Raw genomic sequence first — 27621 nt, 5'->3', positions numbered from 1 at the left:
TATCTACAGACTAACACAGCCTGTAGACAGGTTAAACACAAGGAAAGAGAAGCATTTTACATGAGACTCCCCATTCTGTACCACTTAAACTGAGCACAAAGAAGCCTCACCTACGTTTTTCACTAGTTTTGTACCCCAGTGTTCATAAAAACAGCACTGATTCTGAAAACGGCACTGAGATATTTCATCATGACAGCGGTGCTCCCCTCAGCACGTTTGTAATGCAGTCAAGAGTTTTTTCTTTCTTTCCCTCATTCAATTCTTAATTTCAAGTTCAGAATAAAAGCAAAATGGGTGGAAACCCATGCCTCCCCCTAAGTCACTGCAAACAAAATACAAGCATGTTCCATAGAAGACCATGATTTATTGGCAATTACTCTGAAACACAAATGACTGAATATAGTAAAAAGACATTTGTAAAAAAAAAAAAAAGAGGAAAACAAACAAATCTCATCTTCAAATGCGTCACTTGAACGCATTTATTAAGGGGACACCATGTGCAGGCAGTTCCTGGTGCAACTGACGGAACAACATGGCACATTTATTCCTTTCCTGGGTCTTGCCTAGGGTGTGGAACAGCCGGGCTTGGAAGTAGAGAACATCTCTGAGCTGCTCTTTGCAGTCCACTTTGGCAAAGTAAGTCTTAGCTTCATTTAGATTCAGAATAGCGGATTCCAAAGCTGTGAGAAACGGGGGACAGTCATACTTAAGAAAATAACACAACAACAACTCCAAGCGATGCAACTCCATTCTAAGGAGCCCAATTATAAATTCCTCAGCTTTTCAAAACACTTTGTGTCTTAGCAACATGGTCCTTCAGCTAGTGTCTGTTATCCAACCTTTGCTGCAAAATACGGGTGTTGAAGCACGCAGATAAACCGCATAAACAACATGCCGTTATAAACACCCCATCTATTGAACAACTAATTCCAAATTAATTCTCCTATCTGATTACCAGGTAATACACTCCGCTATATCGTTTAAACTTCGTTAACGGTGATTGTGTAGCAGGACTCCAATATATGCCCTGGTTTGTACCTCTCAGCTGAGCGCAGTTTCAGTGGGGAAGAGTTAACTCTTCGCATTACCTTCAATCTTCTTTTGCTGAGTGTAGGAAGCTGCAGAAGCCACCTGACACTTGGCCACCAGGAACATGGCACAGCCTTTGTCCAGCACAGCTCCGTGGGCCAAGACAGGTTCTATGGCCATATGCAAAATATTCAGGGCTTGTTCAGGAATGCCAAGGATCAGCTGAAAGAGAAACTTTGCTTGTCTAATACTGGAATCTACTGGTGAGAGCATGACCTTCTGAGAAGACCAGAATAAGCCACAAAAGCCACAACTGTTTCCAACACAGCAATGCTACAGACAAGGATGTCATTTTCTTCCCCACAATCTACTTGAAAATCAAAACTTACTAGGAGACATGAACTACTATCTGGAATGATTAGGCATGGCTTCTCCACTCCAGTCAGTGCTGACAACCAGGTCCCTGCCAGCTCAGAATAAACAGTGTAACTCAACTCCAGTACCAGCATTATTTTTAATTCAGGCACATGCCAAACTGTGCTACTAGAAAGCTGAAAAAACAGCATAAAAATAACAACTGGAGAAATGAAGGCAGAGCCAATTTATGCTTGCCTGCTTAAGTATATACAACAGCTACCCATCTTACCGACGCACACGGAACCCAACTTTTATTAGCTTCCCCAAAAGATTTTTACATTTAGAAAATACTTCATCAGAATCAATAATTTAATTCCGACAAGGCTATGGTCTTAAATCTCACAGGAGTAAAAACCGTACCCAGATCCCCAGCACAAATGTTGCCACACAGCCCTGTGAAAACACAAATCAAACCTACCTGGGAGAAAGCCAAGTTCAGCACAGTCTCAGAAGCCAAGTACTGCAGACTATATTCTCGAGAGAGGGCAAGAGCCTGCAGTAGGACAGGCAAGGCTATGGTGTGGCACGAAGACCTCCAGTAGAGCTCTGCTATTGACAGCAGTACACTAGTCAACGGAAAAGGAGAGAACTATAAACTGTTTTCTTTTGATGAAACACGGCCACTTGTTTCCCAATTACTCCATCCATTACAGTATTGATTTTATTATGAATTACATTACTGCACATACAATAAACTTAAATTGCACCCCTAAGAGGAAATCCCACCTCCTTACAAGGATGAAATAACATTAACTACCCTGAAGGTTGGCACAAAGGCACAATTACATGCATGTTTCTTCTTCCTATTTATTTTGCAAGCATTTAATACCTTTTAGTTTACATATACACATATAAGGTGGTACTAGGTTTCAATACTGTGGTATTTTGAGGATTCCTCTATACCATGTTTAACAAACGAAATAATTATTTCACAATCACCAAATCATTTTAGGTAACCTGAGGACTGGTGAAGTCCGAACACAGACAAATTGAAGTGGCTGATTCTAATCACTGCAAAGTGGCTTTAATACTCTGAAAATGAAGCATTCTTACCTAATCACCATCTCAGTGTTCTTGATTTTCTGGCAGTGGATCAACAGTTTCTGCAAGAGTTTGTGCGCCTCTGACATTTGATTTTGGGCTTTCAGTACAATGGCTTTTCTACCGTGGTAGAAAGAAAACATCACTGATACACAAGTATTTTAGATACAAATCTGCTCTTCAGAGCACAGTAAAACAGGTCTTTATTTTGTGACTTCTGTTTCTCGTGACAGCGGAACAGCACTCTGACAAAGCACGTTTGTGCTATGCACAGAGGCAGAGGGAAAACCAAGTAGCTCTGATTGCTGGACAACTCACAGCAGAAAGGATCAAACTCATGAAACAGCTTTAGATAGAAAACAGGGATTGCCAAAAACAAAGGCCAAAGAGGCAGCAGTGGTGGGAGGGCATGCAAACTGGAAAGCAGAAGTAATTATTTGTGGAAGAAAAACAGGTATGATGTAAGGTAGCTAAAATTGGCATAAGCTAACAAGGACAGGGAGCGAGAGGGAAAGAGTGAGAACAGGGAAGTAAAAAAACAAATACATAGCTGTAGGGGATGTGTAAAAACACCCCAGACCCATATACTGAGTGCTATATTTAAAGATCAGGGAAGTAACAGACAGTCCAGTTCCAGAAGGACAAGCATCAGGTCCCACAGCTTGAATAGCGATCACTGGCACTGGCTATGTTTTTAGGTGTTTTGCCTCATTGCAAAACGACGAGAAATTGATTTCAACAGCAAACTGTCTTCATGCTCAGCAAATAACAAGTTTTAACCCTATTCTATTTCCAACGTTTCCATTCAGAAACAAGAACAAATTGAGGTGACAGAAAAAAAAAAAAAAGTATCGTCCCATTTTGTGGATGTAGAAACTAGGACACAGATGAAGACATAACTCAAGCTCTTACTGTAGCAGAGTTGAGATTTGGCCTTAGGTCCCTTAGATCTATCTTCTTATAAAATTCTGCACAGTGCTTAGGTTTGACTACAGCTACCATGGCAGATTTTGAAGAAATATTTTGTGTTCTCAGGCCAGATCTACAGCTCCAAAACAACAAGAAATTCACCGGTGCTATTCCTGTTCTTAGAATGTCCAGAGAAACAACTAGAAATGATGATTACAGGATATACTGTAATGGAATAAGCGCTACAGATTAGACAACATGACCATAATTAACTCTGGAAAGGGAAGAACACAAACACACGTGATTGCCAGCAACCATTTTGCTACATTTTTCATTATCTTCATGGGATACACCTGCAAGCATATGCGGATTCACGATTTCTTACCTGTATACTCCTTCAATGCTACTAAGTGCTGTAATTCCTGCTACAAGAGAATCTGCTATATGGTATCTGCCATCATTCATGGCTCTTTCAAACTGTATTTTTTGATCAAACAGCATCCAAAGCTAAACAAAGAACATCCAGGAACATGTTTTAGAAGTTGCACCTGCTCACTGTCTAACCCCAAGTTAGAACTTAATTTTTATTTCCCCCGTGGATATTTATGTCTAGACACAACTGACTATCCAATTACAGTATTTTCTAAATTACAGTCCTCAACAGAAATGCTTAGGTCTGGAGTAATGTTTCAATGCCACGGCTCACCTATTTGACTGTACTTTAAGTAAAAGAGCTTTAAAATCATTACTAGTGCTTTAAAACAGTAGACTTGTTCTGTAACAGAAAGAGAAGGACCAAACTAAATTTAATAGAATCTTAAACACTTTAAAGTAAATAGTCCCTCTTGGACTGATACGCTAACGTGTTTCCCAGTGTTGCACAAAACCAGCCTCTTCTCTCAGTTATTTCTGGAGTGTAATATATCAAAATAATTACCACTAATTAAACAGAACTTTGAAGCTCCAAATCGACGTATACCATTTAATTCCTGTGTGTGCTCATGAAGTAGACGCATATTCCTCTGTCACCTACAGTTCTATTTAATCAGCCTTTTCTTAGGAGGCAATTAAAACAAAGGCATTTTCTTCACGCTTTTGCAGAAGAGTTTACGCCACATGGCTTCAGAGCGGGTCATGAGCCAAATGAAATCAGCAAACGTGTAACCCAAAGCATCCAGAGTAAAGAGGGTATGAATTCAGATCCTATTGTGTAACAGTTATGCAAGTTACAGGCTAAATTCTACCTGTGCATGCTGGCTATTGGGAGGGAATCTCTCCTTTAGATGTTTCAGTATTTCAGAAGCAGCTGCAAAGTATCCCTGTAACACAAAAACAGCACTCTGATAAACACAGACCAGGGCAAGCACCACTCCCCTTGATTTCCACCCAACCTTCATGGCAAGAACTCGCCAGGTAAAAGCCCTTTATTTTCTTTGTTCTTAATACAGACATTAAAGGCAGAAGAAAACATGATTCAAGTCTCGCACTCTCTGTCAACACCACCCACACATCCTCTCAACCAAATTACTTTTTGTGCGACTAGCCATAAAACTCACCTGCTCTGCATGCAGCTCAGCCAGGTGACACAACACTACAGCAAAGGACTCCGTGTTATTCTGCTGAACGCCCACATTCACAGCCTCCAGACTGTTCATGCTCAGCAATGTTTGGGCTTGTTGAAGTGCCATGGTGCTTGAGCAAGAGAAACATCTTTTAGCTTTCAAGCAACAACCAACCACCATTTTTTTAATCTATGATATTGTTACGACTGTGGCCTACAGACTGATTTTTGGGGTAAGCCAGCGGCCTGGGGGAAAATGAAAACTTGTAAAACAACTGCTACCCAGGAACTCTAAACTACACAAGCACATCCAACGCTACATACCAAAAGCTGCACATGGTCCAAGCACAGTGATGTTGAAAATGGGGACACGGGAATGACTTATGCACTATTTGCCACTACTAAATGGAAACTCAATCTCTTCTCCAGTACGATTTTTGAATGAACACAAGAAAATGGAAATAATGGAACCCAGCCTATACCAAATCATGATCTGATTACTTTATTTTAGTGCACAGGAGAGACACAGTCACTTGTTACATCTATATAAATAACTCAAAATGCATTATGTGCTACCCAGTACAGTGAGCTCACCCAAGAGTTGAAAAGAAATGAAATACCTGCGGCCATATAATCTCCAAATGGCAGTCTTCTGTGCTATACTAATATCAATAAGCTCTGACAAGCTGTGTTTCCAGTGCAACAGATCAGAATCTTTTAAGGCATCCATTAGTTTGTTGGCAGCCTTTCCTGCAAAAGCTCTTTGCTGAACCAAGGACTGTATTCCCAGGGAAGCAAGGTACTGGGAAGAGGGGGAAAAAAAAAACATAAAACAAAGTCATTGAAAGATGATAGATGATAGCTACGCACTACACCTGTGAACTATACCGGAGCAAGAGTTATAAATTAAGAAAAAAATCCCAAAGAAAAAGATGTGATGTTATTCACCACAGACAAAGGAACACTGCTCCAGGCATTTCTTTAAATACACACTTACACACACCCACACATACATGAATGCCAGTTTGACAGATGTGAAAGGTAATTTCCACTCCCCCACACAGGAGTTTTAAAGAGGATGACTGGACTTGTACCTGGATTTCTCCAATGATGAAACAGCTGTGAAAACAGAGAGCCTTTCCTCCCCTTCCCTACCAAGTGGCCATGTCTGCTTTCATCTCCCAACATCAGCAGTTCAGTTCCTTTTAGAACAATTCAAAAAGGCTGCAGATCTTGGGGAAAACAGCAATTGATACAGGGCACAAAACCATCTAAGGGGAGAGCTGCCATACAAGATTTCACAGCTGGGACACAGCCATACAAGTAAATGCGTTCAAAGCCCTGTCAGAGGCATCAGCACTGAGTTTCAGGGAAGGCTGAGGCATAAGAACCTCCCGTGAGTGCCAGCAGATTGCATTATGGGCCTAAGACCTAAATGGTGCATAGGGCCAGGCTAGTGGCCACAGAGTTCTCCTGCCTGAAAAACAAACAAGGTGGAAGGAAAAACAGTGTGCCTTGCGATCATGCACTCACAATAAAGCAACTCAATTCTGTTTGTTAATATGAAGAGTCAAAATAATAGAAACAGCTAGATTTTGGAGTATAAAATAGGTTGGTTTCAATTCAATTACGCATTTTGTAATAATAATTTTGACCACCCCAAAAACCAACAAACAAACAAGAAAACCTACCATGCATACACCCCTTCACTCCCATATGTATGTCTTAGAATACAGTTAAGGGTAAATGAAACAGACTTACGGGCAAACCAAAGTGTAAAGATTTGTTTACTGAGTGCTCCAGCAGAACACAGCTATCAAATATCTTCTGCTCCAAGATGTATAACCAGCTCTAGTAAGGGAAAAAGTTAAATTCATTGCAAATAGCTGATGGCTACAGCATTTTTCATTTTACATTTGCATGCACAAAAACTCTGGAAACACCAAAATATGTCCAAAGTCCAACCTGGCTGGGGCACGGGCCTGACAATACTGGAGTCAATACTGGAGTTTCAGAGTAATGCACAGAAACCCCGTTATACAGTTAATTGTGGAAAGCAGCACCTCCAGAGTTTGGTAACACAGATGCCTTCTCATTACAGCACTAATGTTCACGACAGAAAAAAATAGAAAACTAAGTCTTCCCTTCCTCCTTTTTGTTTGCTGAAAAGAAGGGTAATTCTGTGAAAATACAGAAGACAGTAAGAAGAAAGTTTATGAAATATTTCAGCTCTTTAAAACGTAAGACTAAACTTTGAGCTTAGTGCTGAGTAACTCTGGCATCACAACTCCTGTTTAAGAAAGTAAACCTGAGTCACAACAAAACTGTCCCGTGATCTCCCTACTCTCCAGCTGCTCCTGGTGACCCATCTGCTAAAAACAACATCACTCCACTGCGGGACAGCCACCTTCAAATTACTGATCCGCTTGACGAGATGTTAACGTACGAGTAGTTCTGCAACAGTTCAAAGGCTGAGGTAACACAGACAAAGGTGACTTAACCTCTGTTTCAACATGGCTATCTTACCAGGCAGTGCTGCAAGCAAACATGATCGTTAGACTCCTGGGCAATTCGGATGGCTTCCTGAAGCGCAAGTTCAGCTTGTTGACTATCAGCAAACAAAAGAGAACATATTAGTATCACCGCCGTGCTTAAAATACAGCATTACAACACCACAGAGGAACACTGATCTAAATTATGCATATCGCACTCAGAAGAAAACTGATTTAAAAGACTGAATGGCAAAGCCAGCATGTCCAGCAACATATTCTAGACCCAAGGCTAATGAGCAAGATGGCATCTGCAAGCCACTACGAAAATGCAACTGTAACCCCTAAGCAGGCTTTCAAATCTGTGTATGTGCCAAAGTGCCAAATTAGTGTTTGAACAGGGGCAACGTTAAGTTTCTGCCTATATAGAAAGAGTTGTCATTACTTTTTCTTATCTCCTTCCCATCTCCAGTCCTTTTACAGGATTCATCCAGGCAGCAGTCAATAAATGCAAACTGTATATGGAGATAGGTGAGCCAGCTTTATCAATAAAATAACACCCATCGCTACGGCTTTTTCAAAATATGCATCTCCTAGATGGCTTTTTCTTTAGTTATTCTTCTTCCAGATGATCAGCTCTATACTGATTTGAATATAACAGAAGAACAACTGTACTTTCTTGAGAATATAGTTGGAAATAAGCACTTATGTCCACTGACCTTTCTGAGGTCATGGAAATGTAGCAATGGAGAACTTAAACCCCTAGGAAATGGTCACAACTGGACGCAGACAAATGTCAACTCTTACCATGCTGTAAATGGCCCGGTTATTATGGAAACCAAATAAATGTCAAAATAACAACAAACCAAAACAAATCAGGATGACAAGAAAATTCCAACCCAACTATAGCTGCTATCAAATTAGAGAAGAGCCTTCTTCTCTCAAACAGATTTTCATAATGAACACGTCTATCTGTCAGTCCTTATGCGATGCAGTAAGATGAATTTCAGGTGTGCAGTACAACCTCTTGACTTACTAATGGCCAAACCGGCAGTGCAGCGCAGCTAGATTCAGAGCGGCGTATCTCAGACTCCGACCGTAACCTTCATCCCCGTTGCTTTTGCTTTCTGCTCCAGTGAGAATTAAACGGTCGAAATAATGAAGGAGGCTGTGCGTTGAACTGAAGACATCTTGCACTCTAAGACTGTTTAAGTAGCTTAAATAATGCTAGAAAATGAAACAAAATCAGTTTTAACTATACGGAACTATTAAAGTTTTGGTTTATACTTAGTACGTGTCTTCTTACTGCCCAACAAGTGCAACCATGAAGTGATATATAGGAAGAAAGGGACCTGCTCAAGAATAAGTTCTCTAGGAACAAGGCAAATGCTTGTAGTGCAGGTCTGGAACCAACTCTCAACACGAGCTGTCTGTTGCTTTTACTGTAAATTGCTACTAAGCGCTAGAAATAAAGTGAACATCAACAATCAAAATCAGCAGGTATTTCACCCAACGCTAATTTTTAATCTATGCGAGTATGAAGCCTGACATTTTTGAGGAAAAAGTTTTAGATTTAGTTCAAAAAGAATGCACTGACACAGACCCACCAAAATTAAGAGGATTATTTCTATGCATAAAGCCAGATGTGTTGTTAAGTACTTAGCTTAATTGAGGTTTCAGTACGTTCAGGAGTTTCGGTCTGAATTACTAAACATTTACATGGAACTTGCTCGCATTTTCATCATCTGCTTATGTTTCAATACAGAATAAAATACTCCCAAATAATCCCATCCTAGAGATATGAAGAAATCCCTTTAAAACCATTTTGGATGAAGAAAAAGACACTTACTGCTTCAGCAAAGTCTGGATTAAATTTTAACAAGTTGTTCAATTCCTTCTGTAAAGATGCCGGAGTAAGAGCCTTTGTTTCATCGTTCTTTAGTAAAGAAGCCTGGAAAAAAATGAAACCACTGCTAAGTAACTCAAACTGGAGCATTAGGAATGTATTTTGATACATGATTGTCATTTTCTCTGTCATCTCTAGAGAGAGCGTTAAAGAAGATTTCAGAACAGCTCTATTATGACACTGAAACATCCGTGGCAGTTTTATTCTATCCTATATTACAGCATTCACTTTCCAGAGATCAGAGAGACTGAGTAAAATAAAAGCATATTCAAAAGACTGTTCAAAGGTACTTAAAGAATTTTAAGTTTCCTTTTTAAGAACTAGTACAGCAGATTGCTCACTGGAATTACATGCTTCTTTCACCAACACAAAACAATCAGGAAACTAAACTAAGCAAAAGCGAATCCATATTTTCCTTTAGGAAGTAGATCAATGAATAAGAAAAATTAACCACCTAATTACAGGAATAAGCATTACTGAATAATGATGTGTGTAAGGCAGCTAGAGTGCCAGCAACTGGAGCTGGACTGCAGGGCTCTGCGTGCCTGTGGCGCCAGCCGTGGGTCAGCTGAGAGATGCATTTGTATGTGCGCGTCTCCTGGCAGAGCTAGACACGAGGCAATCCAGGTGCCAGGTACTCGATAAACTGAGTGTCGAAGCTCGGCTACCGGTAGAATTGAGAGAGCAAGGGTGTAAGCGTGCACACATTTCCCCTAACGGACCTTCACCCTGAGCAGCGAGAGGGAACCGGGACAGCAGCTAACGTTCAGCCTCACCACTGGTTGCACCTTGCTGCAGTCAGGCTGCCGGATTCAACAACCCTTAAATGTAAAGATCCTAATGGGACTGAGAAGTCACTTTGAACTTTTAAAATGCGTATGAAACATTACATATTACTTTATTTTATAAGCAAACTATTATAAGCACGCAGCGCATTTACTAACAATTGTGCCCATGTGTATTTCTGCTCCTTTTTGTGTTTACCAGCTGAAATAATCAACAAAATTGCACATTTAGCAGGCAGCACATTTGAAGCAAGCAGTCAGAACAGAAGTGACCTTCTCAGAGTAAAATATCATCACATGGTGTACATGCTTAGATAAAACAATTCTAACCCCAAGTGCTCATACTGAGCAACTACATGTGAGATAATTAACAAACCTTTAAGAGATATAAAAAAATATCATTTTGACACTGCGGATAAAACTGAAGGTGAAGATCACCTTACAGGTCATTTACTCAACTTCGTTCAGAACTAACATACCTGCTGAGAAAGAAAATACTCGGCTTGTTTCTGGGAAAGAGGCCCACTGCAAGATATCTCTTCTTCCCTGCTAAAAAGCACTCTGGTTAGAAACACGGGCAATGAAGTAGAATACGAGAAAATACATTTTAATCAGACAACCCATACTTTCGCTTTATGAATTTTTATGAGATAGTAGAGCTCAACAGCATAAAAGGAAAATAAAAGGAGAAAAATTAGCACAAAATAAAATCCACCACATTAAAGTCAGCAACCCAAATGATTTTACACTGTTTAGTTGTAATCTTCAGCCTGCACAGACCGTGGTCAGTATGAAAGTTACCCCAAATACACATGGATTTAAAAAAAAAAAAAACAAATAACAACAGCAGATACAAGATTTGTGGTGATATACTCAAGTGTCTAGCTCCCTTTTTTTTTTTTCCTTTTTTTTTTTTTTTTCTCTGAAGATATTCAAGAAGAAATTAACTGGCACTTTCACCGCATACATCACTCCAGAAAACAGCTGCTCTGCAAAGCAGCCCAAAGTTCATTCCATGGCAAGACAACAGCTACAGCATAAAGCAAGACCCCAAAATTGTTAACTGACTCAAGCTACAGCAGAGTGTGCCCAAGCATGAGCTTACATGAAGACAATTTTTAAAGTACATTTTAAGTAAATGGATACACAAAATACTTTGAGGATTATTCTTACAGCGTAACATTTTAGCGAGTGAAATGCCTCCCATACACCTCTGATGTAAATAAATTCATTTGGAGAAGGGCGAAAAGAGAAACAAAAAATATTAAGCTTAACTTTAACTCAAAGAGGAATCTTTCCTTGCTGGAAGCAGCAGTGCTCTTTCCAACAGCTTTAGCACATCACAGCCTAGCGTAACTAGAGAAGAATCATTCAGCAGTGGGCTGTACAGAAGGAAACTGGGCAGCATCTGGCCTTTAGGTTGCAATTCCCTGCGTGAGCGTGAGAATGGGGCACCGCCATCTTCTGAGACCGAGCACAACCGCTGCCATTTACAAATGATACCACAGGGTGGCACCACGGAAACGGGGAGGCCACCCAACTCGGCCAGAGTGCACCAGGCTCCAGGGGAAAAAAAAAAAAACAAACAAAAACACACAGCTAGATACAAACTCTTCACACGCCTTAAACTTCATCAGTAATATAAAGACAGAACTTTCTGAATCCAAAGGTGACAGAACTTCCCCTTTCTTCCCCTGCCCCACCAGCAAAACGGTGTTTTAACATTTCAGTGGTATCTGCGTAGAAAACACTAAGCAGCTGCTACAGGAAAGAAACCGAAATCGGTGCGTATTGCTGAACTACAAGAAGCGTTCGAAGTTGAGTAACTGCAAACCAGCAAGATCAGCGCAAGCTCTGCGATCTGTACACAGAGCTAAAACAAAAAATCAACAAGATCACATTACTGTGAAAGTCACTTCTTTGCAAAATACCGTTCATAAATTTTTAAGGCAGTATGCTTAAGTTTTGGCCTTGACCTAAAATTTCTGCTAACTATATGCATTAGACAACTCTGACATGAGGCAAATCGGTGACATCCTGCTCTAAGTTGGATGTGGGCTAACATAAATTTAGAGTATACATCTCAATACTGCAGCTGAAGTTCCGATAGCTTCTCTATTTGCATTGAAATTAAATTATCCCAGATTGTAACACGGCATTTGTGATAGGACAGGCACAGGTGAGCGTCCATGGACTTTGAGAAGTTTAACAGGAGTAGAAGCTTGAGCTGGACAAAGCCTCAGTTTACTTTGATGTGTACAAAAGCAATCTAAAATGCAACTAATTTGCTGACAGAAGTGGGAAAGACTTTAATATTAATGTATCACCTTAGAGGTACATCAAGTTCTTCTTTCTCCATTTTCCCCTCCAGTTCTTCTGTATTCGTCAGCTCCATATCATTCTCATCAGTTCCACTTTTTTTCTCATCATTTTGAAAATACTGCTGAAGCGCGGTGTAAAGTTTATAGACCTGACTAAAAGAAAGCTTATTGTATGCCAAGATCATATGGCGCAGAAACAGACCTGCAAAGGAAAACATCTGTGTTATGACACCTTTATGTAAGGTTCCCGATTCAGAGGAGACTATAAATCATTATAATAACCAGAAGCTTAAATTGCACTATTTAATTTAGCGTGTCTCATCTCAGCCTACCAATTGATAAAATTCAGGTCTGCTCAGTATAAATCTCTAATTAATTCAGTGGCAAAACTCACAGATTATCTGATCACAGAACAATTAGCAGCAGCAGGAACTGCACACTGGGGAAAATTATTGGTTACAAAGTTGTATCTTGACTGAATTCCGTCAATAACAGGTGTCAGATCAACTACAGCTTACAGACAACAGCTAGTTACCTACTACACTTGTTTTATGAACTTCTGGCTCTGTCCCAGAAAATGAATCTGAAAGGTCATCAAAAAATTGTTCCATATCTTTCAGTTCTCCTTCTGCCATAAGTTTCAACCTAATCAGGGAAAAAAAATAATATATTTTTAGGATTTAAATATGATACATCAAATAATATTCCTCCATTTCAGGGATAGATGAGTAAACGCTGACAGATCCAAGAGGCAGCTAGTTCATTATGTCCAGAAGGTTTTTACATAAATTAATAAAATCAAAACGTGAAATATTAATAAGAATCTAAATAATAATCAAGATATTTTCTTTTTAAGCTGCTATTGTATTAAAGAGAACAAACAGAAGGGATTGTTATTCTAACAAAATACTTAGGAATCAAAAAAATACTGATTTTAAAGCTGTCATTTTCTGAATTAGCTAATGTTGAAAAAAGTGTTCTGTTATCAGAGACTTTATTAAAGTTGATTTCTTCAATGTTTGATTTGTGTGCCTTTCGGAACTTCTTTATGACAACTAGAAAAGCTGCGGAAGCACGTCTTCACTCTGGACATACTGCCTTTTCAACTGGACGTATAAACATAGGCAGAGCGGTTATCAACAGACAGCGGGGCAGATGTGAGAGTGCAGGAACGGCCCAGCTGCGGCACCGCTTAGCACCCGCCCTGGACAGCTCCCCACCTGCCAGGGCCCAGTGCCCACCTGATGTGCACAGAGCTGGCCAGGTGCGGGCACGACTCCTCGATGGCCTTGCGCAGTCGCGACAGTGGCATGTCGGGACCCTGGGGAGGAGACCAACATTGAATCGTAGAATCATTAAGGTTGGAAACGGCCTTCAGGATCATCTGGTCCAACCATCACCCTACCACCAATGTCACCCACTGAGCCATGTCCCTAAGCACCACGTCCAACCTTTCCTTGAACACCCCCAGGGACAGTGACACCGCCACCTCCCTGGGCAACCCATCCCAATGCCTGACTGCTCTTTCTCATTTGGAAATGTCTCCTCATTTCCAACCCGAACCTCCCCTGGAACAACTTGAGGCCATCCCCTCTAGTCCTATCACTAGTTACCTGCGACAAGTGACCAACCCCCAGCTCCCCATGCTTTCCTTTCAGGTAGTTCCAGAGAGCAATAAGGTCTCCCCTGAGCCTCCTCTCTCCAGACCAAACACCCCCAGTTCCCCCAGCCACTCCTCACAGGACTTGTGTCCCAGGCCCTTCACCAGCTTCGCAGCCCTTCTGTGGACACGCTCCAGGGCCTCGATGTCCTTCTGGTGGTGAGGGGCCCAAAACTGAACAGGCCACGATGCCAGGGGCCGCTGAGGGCCCCCTTTCCCTTCCCTTTCCCTTCCCTTTCCCTTCTTTGTCCCTTTCCTTTCCCTTCTTTCCCCTTCCCCTCCCGCCTGGCCCGGCCCCGACCTGCAGCAGGGGCAGCAGCAGCCGGTTGAGCCGCCGCCTCTCCAGCAGGCCGAGCTGCGAGCCGGCGCGGCCCAGCTCGCTGAGGAGCACGAGCAGCGCCATCTTGTAAGGGGTGACCCAGTCCTTGATGCCGAAGACGTTGGCGTGCACCACGCCGTTCGTCATCATCGGGTTGAAGTAGAGGCTCTCGTGCACGCTCGCCATGGCGGCTCCCGGCCGCCATCACCCGCAGCCCCGTCGCCGAGGCAACCGCCCGCGCCCGCCCAGCCAATCGCCGCCGCTGCCGCCGTCACGTGGGAGGGGCCGCGGCCAATCGGGAGCGGGAGCTGTGCACCGCTACCAAGGGGCCGGCCGGGGGATGGGGCCGCGGGGAGACGTTCCGGGGGGGGGGGAGTCGCTTTTCGGTCCCTCACTATAGCGTCGTGCTTCCAATAAAACAGCCGGTTATTAAAACAGCTCCGTTTCTTGTGAGAGAACCCAAAACCGCTGTTATTATACATCTGCTTGTCCCTAGGGATCTCATTTGACTTGCTCCTGATTCACGCCTGCAGGTGGTGAGAGGAGGAGGAGACAAATCAAGCCGGGAGTAATTTCCTAGGATTTATTTCCATGTAAGAAACTTGATGTGGTGGTTAGTTGCTGCTGGCATAATCCTAGGTCTCAAGGAACTAATACTCATTAGTTATAATATCTGAATATAAAGAGCATCTGTTATAATATCTGAATATAAAGAGCAGGAAGTAGCGACAGCTGTTAGGTTATACAAGTTAATTTACTGGTATTTCCTGAAAACAAAGCACGACAGCTTGGGCGGAAACACTGAAATAGCAAAGTGGCCTGCCAGAGAGCGGTGGGAGAAGAGAGACCCAACACTGCGGTCAGCGTTTGCAGAAGTCGGTGTAAAAAGGAAGTGACATGCCTCTGGCCCAAATCCTGACGTTTCTGTGTGACTCTCCAAAGTCAACATGCAAATGACACTGATAATCCTTCAGCGTGTTGTACAGTATATTGTATAAAGTGTAGAATATGCTTTTAAAGTATATTTAAATGAACTCACAATACCCTATAACCAGCCCTCTAAATAGGCAGCAACAGATTATTTTGGTCGTATTAAGTTAAAGATTAAGTTACACAATTGAAAAAGCCATCCTTTATCACACCAGAACAAGGCTCAAGCCCCTGCGTAATGTACCCGAGTTTATGAAGCATGAAATAGCTGGCACATGGATTTGGGAACTGTTGCATTTTAGTGCAGCACTAAATCTGCTGAACCAAGTCTCAGTAATCTGAAAACCTTCTCAAAAGGTAATCTTGAAGTATTGTGTCTCTGATATAAAAAGTGACTACTATAATGACTATTGCTACTATACGTGGTAACCAGTCTGAAATTCCAATATAAACTCCAGAGATTAACTTTTATTTTAACTTTTATGTAAAATGTTGCAAATTGTTACATTAAAAACAAATGAAGATTTCTATTAAGAATCACTTCTCTACCTCACTCTCTTGTGATGTGTAAAACCTTGGGGGATTACAGAGCTGCAGCGAGTCATCATTACTTGTTCTTTCATGACAGAAGTAAATGGGACATCTAGCATTAATAGATTTAAATCTTTTAATGCTTCTTTGGCACAATCCAGAAGGCTCAGCGAGGGCAAGATTCTTATTAATAGAACCTCTACAAATGCCACTCGTCAGCCACACAGTAGCAGCTGGGGTTCTGTCCTTAAACTGTTTTTTAGCAGTCAAATTCCCTGCTTAAAAACAATTTATGTGGTTACAATTTAGACACAATAAACTGATCTCAAATAACATGTTACAAATATGATTCATCAAGATCTGCCCAAGTTAGGGCGGGAGTGGCAACTGCAGCTGTCAGCACAGTCACCATATCTCAGCCCAGTCAGGCCCACGTTGCTCCCTAAAACATCTGTGCTGGGGAGGATTTCTTGTCACAAGTCCTTACCAGAGCTAAAAGAGAAACTCTAGGTTTTGCTCGGTTTTTCTCATCTGTGGGACAGAGCTGTTATGCCGCTTACAGCAACTGCATGAGGAGCTCTCGTGTATTAGTGTGAGATCATAAACAAAATATCTGGGTAAACTTTGGTACTGCAGGGATGACTCTCTGAATCAACCAAGTTTAAGTGACGTAAAAGTTTATAAAAAACAAACTGTAGTGACATGTCTCAAGGTGTCCTAAAGCAATCTTTTTCACAAGAAACGTGGGATATGTGCCACTGCTTGTTCTACCACTGTTTGACAGTAGAAAGGAGAGATTTTCTACTCTCTTCTGAAAAGCTTTGACTAAAATTGCAGGCTATTGTTGGGAAAAAAGATTAATACCATATTTTTTATTAAAACGTGTAAAGTTCATAGTTTATCAAAAGCTTCTTGAGGATCATGAACGTTTCTAAGAAGAGACAACGTGAGTTTGAACGAAAGCATGGTAACAGAGCAAATCCAGAAGCTGGCTCCACTCTTGTTGCTGGAGCTGCCAAGCCTGTGACATTCTGGTGGCAGTAACATACATTTTTTGGACTCAGTTCTTCTATGAGCCCCACTCCAAAAATAGATCCAGCCTGCACAAATTATTAGAGACTCTACGCAACCTTTTGTATGAGTAAATTGTGTTTGTGGTCAAAATCTATTTTCAGCCACTTTTGTCCATCCCTCCTTTTGGCAGCAGCCTCTTTTGTTCTTGGCTCTGTGTTCTTATGTAAAGCTTGCCTCAAGGCTTTTTTTTTTTTTTTTAATGAAATCTTTTTGGTTACAAGCTTTTGGCTGTTATATACCCTGTTAGTTTTATTTTTTGATACACCCTATTCATGGCATAGAGAAAGCAAGAAGCGTTTGGAAGCCGGTCGAAAGTGGGATTTTTAAATAAGGAAATTCCTCAGTTCTCAAAGACTGTGGCAGGGGCGAAAAGCCAGCCTGCTCCTTCGCTTCCATGACCATTAAAAGGGCGACCCCAAGCCCTGAGGCAGCGACCTTCGGCCAACCGCCACCTCACAATCCCGTCACCTCACGGCCCCGCCGCGCCCACCCTTTGCCCCTCTGAGGGGCGGCCCTGTTCCCGCCCAATCTCCGCCCCCGCCCAGCAGGCCGCGCTTCCTCTCCTCCGATTGGCTCCTCCCGCTAGCTGTCAGGGGAAGGACGGCCAATGGCGTGCGGCGCGGCGGGAAGGCCCGCCCTCCGTGAGGCGGCCCGCCGGAGAGCGGCGCAGGGCCGGGGGCGGCGCCCGGCTGAGGCGGCGGTGGCGGCGAGGGGCGGCCATGAAGGTGACGGCGGCGCCTCCGGCCGGGGCGCGGCTCTGCCCGCGCTGGGGGGACGGAGGGAGGGAGGAAGGGGGCGAATTGGTGTTTGCTGGGGCCGGGATCGGGACCCTGGTGGGCCGGGCGGCGTGAGGGGAGCGGGGCGGCGCTACCCGGCCCGCCCTCAGGGCTCCTGGGGGGATACTGAGGGGATCCGGGCCGGGCCCCGCCTCGCTGAGGGACCTCCGCTGGCTCAGCGACTCGGAGAGGGCCTGGGAATGCTGCCTGAGACCGAGCCCAGGCTCCACAGGGCGGCCGGCGGGGCTGTGAGGGGCCTGGAGGAGGCTAACGGGGTGACAGGGGGTGTCGGGGTGACAGGGGGTAACTAGGTGTCGGGGGCTCCCCACAGCCACCTCCTCGCAGCCGAGGCTGCCGTCGTGGTGCCTTTAGGCCAGGGCTCTGGGGTGCCGTTCACAGGGCTCCCTGCTCAGTGGGTTTTGAGGGGAGCCTGATAAAGCTTGGCCTGGTCTCGGGTGTTAAACCTAAGAGTTGCATGGATTTGTATGCAATACTTTGAATTTAATGAATTTTCAGCTTCAACAGAAACCCTTCCTGCCCCCCTGTGCTTGGCGTGCTGGCGCTGACACCGCCTGATACCACGTCCTGCTGGCACAGATGTGTGAGGAGCGGGCGGGCAGCCTCCCAGCTCCTTGGTGGATGGCAGTGCCTGTCAGGTTACTAAAGGCACTTAAAGTCAAAAAAAAAATAGACCAGAGGAGTTCAAACACATTTTTTTAACCCATATAGGATGCACGTATGGTATGGAGAGAGAAGATAACTGATGGCAGTGTGAGAAGAGAATAAGGAAGTGGTGGCTGGTGTAGTTGCAAAGGCTTTTGCTGCAGAAATTGGCTAGGTTTTAATTAGTTCTCAAGGGAGGGAGTTTTTTGTTTTAGCGTGTCTCATTTGTGTCTTGTATCGGTGCTTTTCGGCATGCTCTCATTTCTTTTACAGAGTATTATGAAGAGTCTAGACTCTGTAATTGAATTATTGCTTAATGGCACTAGTGTGTAGAAAGAATCCACAGCTGACTTAGGTTAAGGAGAGAATTAATGATGCCGTGGTGCCTCACCTTTCAGCTGCATGAGCACACGCTTAAAGAAAATGTAATGAGATTTTTCCATTTGATACTTATACAGTCTTCATGCGTCAGAAGTGGCTAACTAACTTCCTAAATAGGTATTTATTTAGTGTTGATGGTGATGTCTGATCAGTTGTTAGAAGCTCCTGAATAAAGTTGAAGAAGCAAGTGTGTTACCGCCTCATTGTGTGTTCTGCTGCCAGGGCCCTCTGAAGAGGCGGTAGTCCTGTAAGGGAGCAAGTTGAATTCTGACAGACACTTCTGGGTCACTGGTTTTTATCTTTGTGCTTATTTGCCTGTAGCTATTTATAATTTTTTTTTTAAACTATAAAGCTAACTCATCAGTTTTTAAGAATATATGAAGAATTAGTCATGTTTCTGTAACTGACAACTTTCCTTTAAGGTGAGGAAAAACACTTTTCAAAAGACCAGCTTTTAGTCAGAGAGAGATCCAAGTTTTAAGTCCCTAGTTTTAAGAACGCAGTTCTGAAGAGTTAGTTAACTCTCGCCTAATAAGCTGGGATAATGATGCATGATTTGTTTTGTATAGAAGTGCATATCGACCTTTCCATTCTTTGTCATTGAGAAGTAGAAGGCAAGTCTTAGCCTGATTGCTTAATGATTATCACGAAGGTCTGAGCGCACGTCAGATGGGGTGAACTCTGCGCGCCGCGTGCTGCCGATACCTGCGTCTGGCTCGGGGTCAGGGGCCGTGGGAGTTCACCCTCCTTGAGCTCCGCTCACAGCCGGCTTAGGAAGATTGTTTCCTGGTTGGGAGGGGTTTTTGTCACACCCGGGGTGGCCTTTGCTCTCGAAATACCTGTAACCTTGGACCGGTGAATCCAATCCGTTGCGTCTGCATTTGATGTTATTACTGCTCACAGTGTTACGTGTTGTACAGCCTAGAAGCGAAATGATCGACCACGTGGGGTGTTCTGCTTGTATTGCAGCGCTTGTAATGTCAGCTTACAGAAGTAAAAGCGAAGCATGTGGTTTGTGTATGTTGGAGAGATGCTTTTGATGTTCCATACGTAAGGCAGTTACGCGACGGTGGTGTAGTACAACTTGTTTAGTCCTAGGGCCTTGTTTCTCATAGTTTCCCACTAAACCAGAGTGAGGACTCCTTTCTTACCTTTAATGCTTAGTCGTCTGGAGAAAGGCGTCCTGGTGTATCGCCAGTTGTTGCGTTAACTTCCCACAAATGTAACGGGACTGTGTTCAGCCAGGGGAACGAAGCACTTGAGTGTCGAAATCAGTGTAGTTACTACAGGAACTAGAGCACTGCCATTACTGAGCTGACGTGCACGTTCTGGTTGGTTTAGCTTTTTCAGCAAGAACTACAAAGCTCAAAACCACTAACTTTGTCTTTATGCTTGGGGAAGGAGGAGAAGGGAGTTGCTGTCCTGGAATAAAAACCAGAACAGCTTTTACCAGAATAGTTGAAAATTACATTTGGAAAGTTGTACCACTCAGCTTCCTTCCAAAAAGAGCCCAACGCGCTTCTGTTTGCTTGTTGTTGTTGCTGAGGGGGTTTCAGTGAGCCACACGACGGTAATTAAATGTGTGACCTGAGCAACATGGGTTCCAAATTCTGACTTAAAGCAGAATGAGCACTTTGGTAGAGAATCTAGTGCTAGAGGCTTCCAGGGAGAAAAGAGTAGCAACAAGCTTCATAGATCTACTTAGAATATTCTTCTAGAGTTCAAGATAATATAGTGCGATTCAAAACTGAACTGAAGGCATTGTGGAATAAGGTGATTCAAAGTTACTTTAATTTTCTTAAACTTTCTGTAAGACAACAGCACAGCAGGCCCAGGGAGGGCTGGAAGACATTTCCCTCTTGGAGAAATTAGAGCAGAACTAGCTTTGCATAAAGCTTGGTTTGTTCGTTTGAAGAAGCAGAAATGTTTTCTTAGAGTTTCGCTGTGAGTCATACAAGAACTGAATTAGTTCTGGAGAAAATCCCACGGAGGACAGCTCTGCTGTAATTATGATAAACTGTTGTATTGTTGTCTCGTCCTTTCAGGTCATGGCCCTCACCTAAGACTAGCTGTTAGCCTCTTCCTTCTTTGCTCTGCTCTTGCATTACCTCCTCAAATTCCTTACCCTTTTTGTGCAGAACTCTGCTAGAAAAGGAGTTGTGAAAGCCAGCGCGTCTCAGAAGCAAACCTTACCTACTTTGGTTTGCAGCTGGGAAGTAGAGATTACTGGGCTGTGCAGATGTTTGTGCACTGAATTCCTCGTGCTCTGGGAATTCGCACAACATGCTTTTGGGATGATGACAGATGGAGTGGCTCTTCAGTAGCAACTCATATGTGACGTGGGCTTTAAGATATTAACTTTTTTTTTCTCTGGATGTTTGCAGGCGGGAGCTACTTCCATGTGGGCTTCCTGCTGTGGACTGCTGAATGAAGTCATGGGTACTGGAGCTGTCCGTGGCCAACAGTCTGGCTTTGCGGGAGGCGCTGGCCCCTTCAGGTTCGCACCAAATACAGACTTCTCGGCGTACCCGTCTCCAGCTGCAGCAGGTGCTAACATAGTTTGCAAAGCCTGTGGACTTTCCTTTTCAGTTTTTAGGAAAAAAGTGAGTATATTTCCTTTTACACAATATTTTTACTAATATGAACTGATCTGTAGGCATATTGGGATATGAATATATTGGATTTTTTTTCCTTAGGTGAGGAAGCCCAAGGCAGATAGCCAGGGAGGGGAAAGTGCCTTGTTCCGAGGCTGCAGGAAATTAATGTCATACAGGATTAGAAGCTAAGAGATCTGATGGTCATTAATCGGGTACACGTTGGATCTGGACTGACCTGAAAATTAGTTGATTCTAATTTGTAAGATACGTGCTTTAATTTCAGAATCCTGAATAGTAAGGCAAATCTGGTTTTGAAGGTAACACCAAACATAAAGGTGGGGAGCTGAAATGAACAAACTGGAGGATGGAAAAGCTAAGGAAGATGCTAACTCAGTTTAGCATCACAGCTTTTTCCAGTGAAATACTGGCATGATTCTACTTGTTTCCTAAACAGGCTTAGTTCTACTAAATGCTATTGCACTCCAACGGCTTCTTGCTTCTTTTGGAGCCAAGTTGGTGGGTTAGTGAAGTTTCCAGATAAATAAAGCTGAGATTGTTGGTATTACTTCTACGTATGATGGCCGTCCAGCAGTGTTATCTGGTCCACTTAGTGACCTAATTCTCTACAGCTCATTTGGAGAAACCTGAAGCCTCTTTCCTCAGTTTTTGTTCAGTTTCCCCTTTCCTCTGTGTCCTGTTTCTCCATGTGCCCCATCGTTTGCATGCAAGCATGCTGTGGAAGTAAAGGTAGCGTAGGGTCATTTTCCAGAGCTAATGTTAATTTCCAGAAGTCCTGAAGAACTTGGGAAGAGTTTGTGTTTGTTCACAGTGCACCCACAGTGAACCACGTAAAATTGCCGCTGGAAGTTCTGCCAATTGGAGCTTTTGTATGTTGCGGCCAGCCTTTTGAGCACAGTTCTCTGCAGAAATGACATCTGAGTGCTTGCAGACTATTTACCTCCAGTCTGATTTATCACATGTAAGACCTACGTACAGTTCATTGAATCGAGCGAGGAAGAAGAACGCTCTTTAAAGTCTGGGGATTATACTGGCTTTTAGACATGTGAAAATAGTAGTGGTGGTATATTAAAAATTATTTTAACATATCTTAAAATTGATTAGTGATCAACTTCATTTATTTTGTAAACTAAAATGTGAATACTTTACTTGGTTATTTATTCATAATGTTTTAAGTTACTAAAATCTCAAGTCAGTGTGCGGTAGTGCTACAAAAGCAGCAGACCAACTCGGAACACCTGCAGAACTATTTGACAGGGCAATTGCTAGACTTAGATCCTAAAAATGATATATGTCAAAATTGGTGGAAAGACAAATAGTAGATTATGTAGTCTGGAAAAGGAAAAAGTGGGGTTAAAGACTTGTCTTCTATGAAACAGCTGAATGTTTTTTTCTTCCTCTTTCTACTTAGCACGTGTGTTGTGACTGCAAGAAGGATTTTTGCTCGGTTTGTTCAGTCTCGCAAGAGAATCTCAGAAGGTGTTCCACTTGTCACTTGCTGCAAGAAACAGCGTTTCAGCGACCTCAGTTGATGCGACTCAAAGTAAAGGATCTGCGTCAGTACCTTATTCTCAGAAACATACCCACAGATACGTGCAGAGAGAAAGAAGACTTGGTGGATCTTGTGCTGTGCCATCATGGGTTAGGTCCTGAGGAGGATACGGACGCTGGTAGCTTGCGCTCGTCACGGTCACAGACTTCTGGGTTTTTTACTCATCCGTTTTCTATGTCTGTATCGGTGTCGTCTCAAGGAGAACTTGCAAACAGAAGGGGAAGCACAGGAAATGGAACACCTTTAAGGGTACAATAACTAGAATGCGTTTTGTGTGTGTTTTTTTAGTGGATACGCATCATGTTAAAAGAAAACAAAAGACCAACTGGTACAGTTGGGGGTGGCTGGAAAAATGCCTCTTGTGTTTCTGGCCTGAAAATGGAAGATTATTAGATCAGATTTTTGGCTTAGATGATAGGGTTGACTTAAATTGGTAATGATTAGTAGCAATTGAACTTCAAAATGTCATTGTCATCTGTGATTAGTTTGGCAGAAAGGAAGATATTTTAGAAGGGATCGTGTGTGTTTTTTTTAAATCCTGATTAATTTCATTCTGTACACAGGGACAAACTGAAACATCTATAAATAACGAAGAAGAAGAAAGTGCTGAGGAGCAGGTAAGACAAGAACTATGCAAAGAATACATTTTTGGCCTGTAATACCGTGAAGTGTTTAGATCTCTGTCACTGTTTAGTATCATGTTCTAGTTCTTCCAGCATTAGCTCTGTCTAGTAACGCATATCTGTAAATACTTGCTCTAAAAAATATTCAACTTCAGCCGAGGTGCTGCAGCTTAATGTAGTTTGTGGTGGTAAGATGGAAAAATCTGGTGCTTTGAACTTACCAGGACATTTAAAAACATGCGGTTGCTGTGTTTCAGACTCCTGGGTTGTCCAGAAAACGAGTAAGGGCATCGTTGTCTGATATTTCAAGTCTGGAAGACATTGAAGGCTTGACTGTTCGGCAGTTGAAGGAAATACTCGCGTGTAACTTTGTCAACTACTCAGGATGCTGTGAGAAATGGGAACTTGTGGAAAAAGTGAGCAGGCTATACAGAGAGAGTGAGGAAAACCACAAGACACGTAGGTTGATATTTAACTCTGTCCTTTCTTTCCTGGGTTCTAGTAGCTGGGTCTGCCAACAGACTTGGTATCTAACCTGGTCTGCCTTTCTGGAACAACTGGCAATGTGTTCTCACAGTTCGAGCTGCATCTAGGAGAGCCGAATGCGGTACTAGTGTGTAAAGCTTTCCAGGATTCGTGCTTTTTTTTTTTTTTTTTAAGACAGCTCTGGAAAATAAGAGAGCTCAGCTTTCACAGGGAAGGTAAAATTGCACAACGGAGAACTAGTTTCTCAGAGAACGTGAAACTTGGCACCTCCGCGTCCTTTATTAGGTTTCACAAGGCATTAACAAGAGAGCTTCTCTGTAGCTGTCAACAGACCAAAGCAATTCAGGTCTTTTGCTGTGGTACAGCATTAAAAGCTACAGTGGCAAAAGTCCAAGTTCAAGTGGTTTGGTCTCAATCCATGCTTTCATGATAAGGTGCTCCCGCGGCTGCAGCTCAATGACTGGTATTCTAACCTCTGTTCCGCTCAACAATTGGAGTCTTTCACTTGCATGATTGTGGTATATCTACAGTCTGATTTCTGTTAACAAAGCATGCTCTGAGAAGCAACTTTTTGAGCCACCACTGGCTTGAAAAATTCCTGCCTGGCTCTTTGTTCCTGCATCCACCAGTCAGGTTGTAAGGAAGAGGGGACAGCGGTGAGTGGACAGCTTGCTAGCCTGGGGCTGCTTCACAGCCAGGTGCTGCCAGCTCCTATGCTGCGGTGGCTGGCTGCGGTAGTCAGGTGTGAAATAATCAGCTCATCAGGGTGGAGGATGATGATTCTGGAGGTGATGGCTGCTCACTTTCTTTGGTGGTACTGCTAATGAATGTCAAAGCAGGGCTCAAGTGAGACCCTCAGTCTGGTGATTAAACTAAAATTGAAAACCTGTCTGAAATCAAGTGTTAAACTTCAGCTTTTTTCAGTATGGTCTGACAGAACACGGTTACTGAGATGAGATGTCTGTTTGCAGGGAAACTTGACAGGCTTTGTTCAGTTCTGCCATCTTCACAGCTTACTTATGCTTCTGGTTTCTTGGTTTGCTTTATTCTGTATTACTGTGTATAATCACGAGGAAAGTATTCTGCCAAATGAGGTGAGCTCAGCGATGGAAAAACAGCATGCTCTGAATTTTAAACACCGTCATTCAATGCTCAGTTGAGAATCGGACATTCACTTAGAGGTTAAGGAATACAAATTCTTAGTTGTTGATTAGAACAGTTGTAAGCATGGAGCAGCATGACTTGATGCTAAACTAATGATGTTTTAGCCATTGCCTGGGCTAGAACTTAAAAGGATTTTCAGGGCCTGAATATGTGACCTCTCTCTCCCTCTGTTGCTTTTCAGAGGGTGAGAAGATGCAGCTGAATGATAACGATGACAACTTGTGCCGGATCTGCATGGATGCAGTGATCGACTGCGTCCTGCTGGAGTGTGGCCACATGGTCACGTGCACAAAGTGCGGCAAGAGAATGAGTGAGTGCCCCATCTGCCGACAGTACGTTGTGCGGGCTGTGCATGTGTTCAAATCATAAATGAAGACCAAATGTGGATGGTATGGTCATCCCACCTGGATTTCTGGGGGCAGGAATGCTGACCCTTGGGGCGTATGTCAGCTTTTTAGTTCTCAAAATAACCGCAGCAGTCTGAACATCAGGATACAGAAGTTTATGAACCACTTTTCTACAGCATACTGAATCATGGTCGGGCAGGACCAGCCAATGCCTGTGTGTACAGTAATAGAGCTGCCTGACTTACCTTCTAAACCCACAAACTGTCCGAGTCAAACTGTTTACAGCAGTTCTTGCTCTCTTCTGAAGAATACCACTCCTAGTTACCGCATTCAGTACTCAGCAAGTGGTCGCAGAAAACACCTTTGCTTGACCAAATTAGTGTTAGGTTGCCTAGCCTGTTAAAAGCAACAACTTTATCAGTTGAATATTCAGCTCTTATGTAATTAAATATAGAATGTAACTGTTCCGGCACTGTTCCTGCAACAGTGGTAACAGTATAAAGATTGTAGAAAGCACTGCCAGTAATTGTACCTGCACAGAAGTCCTTAAGCAATCTATTTTCTGGTGATTGCTTCGCTCAGAATGTCTGACATTACCAGCGTATTGTCTTGGCCATTCTTTTTAAGTAAGTGTGCGAAAAGCTGTCACTATGTAGGGCTCTATCATGTGGTGTCCAAATACCAAGTTTTCTTTTTTTTTTTAGTTTAGGAATAAAGTATTTTTTTAAAAAGGGGGTAGAGTAAACCATATTCTCGTGGTTCTTAATCCATTCATGCCTATTGTAACTATTAACTTACACGTGACGATTGTATTTTATGTGCCGACAAGCTGATATTACTGTGAATACTAATCAGGGTCATGAAACTACTTGCTGCTAACATGTGGAATGTATGGTGTTGCTAACCTTAAACGGGAAGGGTTTTATTAGGGATCGGGGGAAGGAAGCCTGGTGTTTAAAACCTCACACTCATGGACTTTACCCAAGGCTGAGGCACCATTAACCACGCTTCCGATCAGCTGCTGACCGACCTGTGTTGCTGTCAGCCCTTGGCCCGGGTTCTGGCAGGGCCCCATGCCATCACGGTGGGGTAAGTGTGTTCTTGGAGCAAACATTTTAGTGGTGCCTGTGGGATATCTGTGACAGCCTTCTTAGGGAAAATAGCTGCAAAAAATCACTTGAATTGTGGGGACAGGATACCTAAGCATGGCCATGCTGGCACTTAACAGAGTAAGTTCATGGTCCAAAAAGCTGAGGAAGGAACCTAAAGCCACAGTTCCATCTTTAAATTTCCCCCATGCTAGCAAAGTAATGGTACGAAGATGTTTTGCCATGGATATAGTATCTGATAATTCTTACCTCTACTACCTTGCCTGTCATTCTTGCTCTCGTCTTTTATGTGGCTGGCTTGAAAAAGAGAAAGTAGCTCCTCCTTAAGATAAAATATGCAGCTTAAAGACACTGCTGGTTATTTTTCAGAAGGGAGCAAACCTCTCAATGGCTTTATTTTTTAGAAGTAACTTTTTAATGATACTTAATTCCTGGAGTCTCTGTTCAAGGGGTAAGCTAATGAAGACAGACTTACTATATATGTTACTTCCATGCTAATCATTAGCCACACAAGCTCAATAAAGATTTGTGATGGGCTTTCTCTGCCTCTGGCTTTTTTCTTAACCAGCTGCAGGAGGTGTTGGAGAGTCAGCTCGAGGTTTAACGGTCTTTTACAGGTACGTACCATGGCGGACGCCAGCTCAAGGAAGGCACATATATTCTATTTTCCCTCAGTAATAATGTACTGGAACAGGCCTCCTTAGAGGCACTGGAGAAAGCCTGGTTGTAATACGTCAGAAATCAGGGCTTTTCACCAAGGCTGGAACCAGTTACCTTCTCAGCACGCAGAACCAGGACCTGGCTGCGTTATGTTGCACACCACAAACCAAACACCCAGGCAATTTTCTCTGCTCTAAGTCTTGCTCACTACACTTACTTACCCTCAGTCTGCACAACACATGAAAGAGAAGTCGACAAGTCCTGTTTCTCAGC

General features: G+C 42.9%; 2 protein-coding genes across 3 annotated transcripts; one reads left to right on the top strand and one right to left on the bottom strand.

The window, feature by feature from the left end:
- Positions 1–344: 344 nt before the first annotated feature.
- Positions 345–14707, bottom strand: ANAPC5 (anaphase promoting complex subunit 5). 2 transcript variants are annotated; one of them, XM_080559498.1, is made up of 17 exons: positions 14420–14707; positions 13700–13779; positions 12994–13103; positions 12465–12660; positions 10617–10686; positions 9296–9397; positions 8483–8673; positions 7484–7565; positions 6719–6808; positions 5578–5759; positions 4953–5088; positions 4641–4715; positions 3782–3903; positions 2500–2607; positions 1865–2012; positions 1089–1251; positions 345–680 (listed from the first exon to the last, which is right to left on the bottom strand). In XM_080559498.1, the coding sequence occupies exons 1-17, from the start codon at positions 14621–14623 to the stop codon at positions 466–468; spliced, it is 2274 nt and encodes a 757-aa protein (XP_080415624.1). In that variant the 5' UTR covers positions 14624–14707; the 3' UTR covers positions 345–465. The 2 variants fall into 2 exon arrangements, with proteins under 2 accessions (XP_080415624.1, XP_080415625.1); XM_080559499.1 differs by having other exon boundaries at positions 10617–10683; positions 14420–14699.
- A 2837-nt stretch (positions 14708–17544) lies between these two features.
- RNF34 (ring finger protein 34) lies at positions 17545–27225 on the top strand. Its single transcript, XM_080559484.1, has 6 exons — positions 17545–17697; positions 21177–21395; positions 22819–23208; positions 23523–23576; positions 23840–24041; positions 25414–27225. The coding sequence occupies exons 1-6, from the start codon at positions 17692–17694 to the stop codon at positions 25599–25601; spliced, it is 1059 nt and encodes a 352-aa protein (XP_080415610.1). The 5' UTR covers positions 17545–17691; the 3' UTR covers positions 25602–27225.
- Positions 27226–27621: the final 396 nt, after the last annotated feature.

The sequence above is a fragment of the Anser brachyrhynchus genome (genome assembly GCF_964034855.1).
Source record: "Anser brachyrhynchus genome assembly, chromosome: 17".
Lineage (NCBI taxonomy): Eukaryota > Metazoa > Chordata > Aves > Anseriformes > Anatidae > Anser > Anser brachyrhynchus.
This window is presented reverse-complemented; position numbering and strand designations above follow the sequence as displayed.

Coding starts and splice junctions, on each gene's coding strand:
- ANAPC5 (XM_080559498.1), bottom strand. CDS start 14,623: ATGGCGAGCGTGCACGAGAGCCTCTACTTCAACCCGATGATGACGAAC. Junction 5,089..5,577: donor TGGAGATTATATGGCCGCAG/GTATTTCATTTC, acceptor CTCTTGCTCAAG/CACCATGGCACTTCAACAAG. Junction 2,608..3,781: donor AGCATTGAAGGAGTATACAG/GTAAGAAATCGT, acceptor CTACCACGGTAG/AAAAGCCATTGTACTGAAAG.
- RNF34 (XM_080559484.1), top strand. Junction 21,396..22,818: donor TTTCAGTTTTTAGGAAAAAA/GTGAGTATATTT, acceptor CTTTCTACTTAG/CACGTGTGTTGTGACTGCAA. Junction 23,209..23,522: donor GAAATGGAACACCTTTAAGG/GTACAATAACTA, acceptor TTCTGTACACAG/GGACAAACTGAAACATCTAT.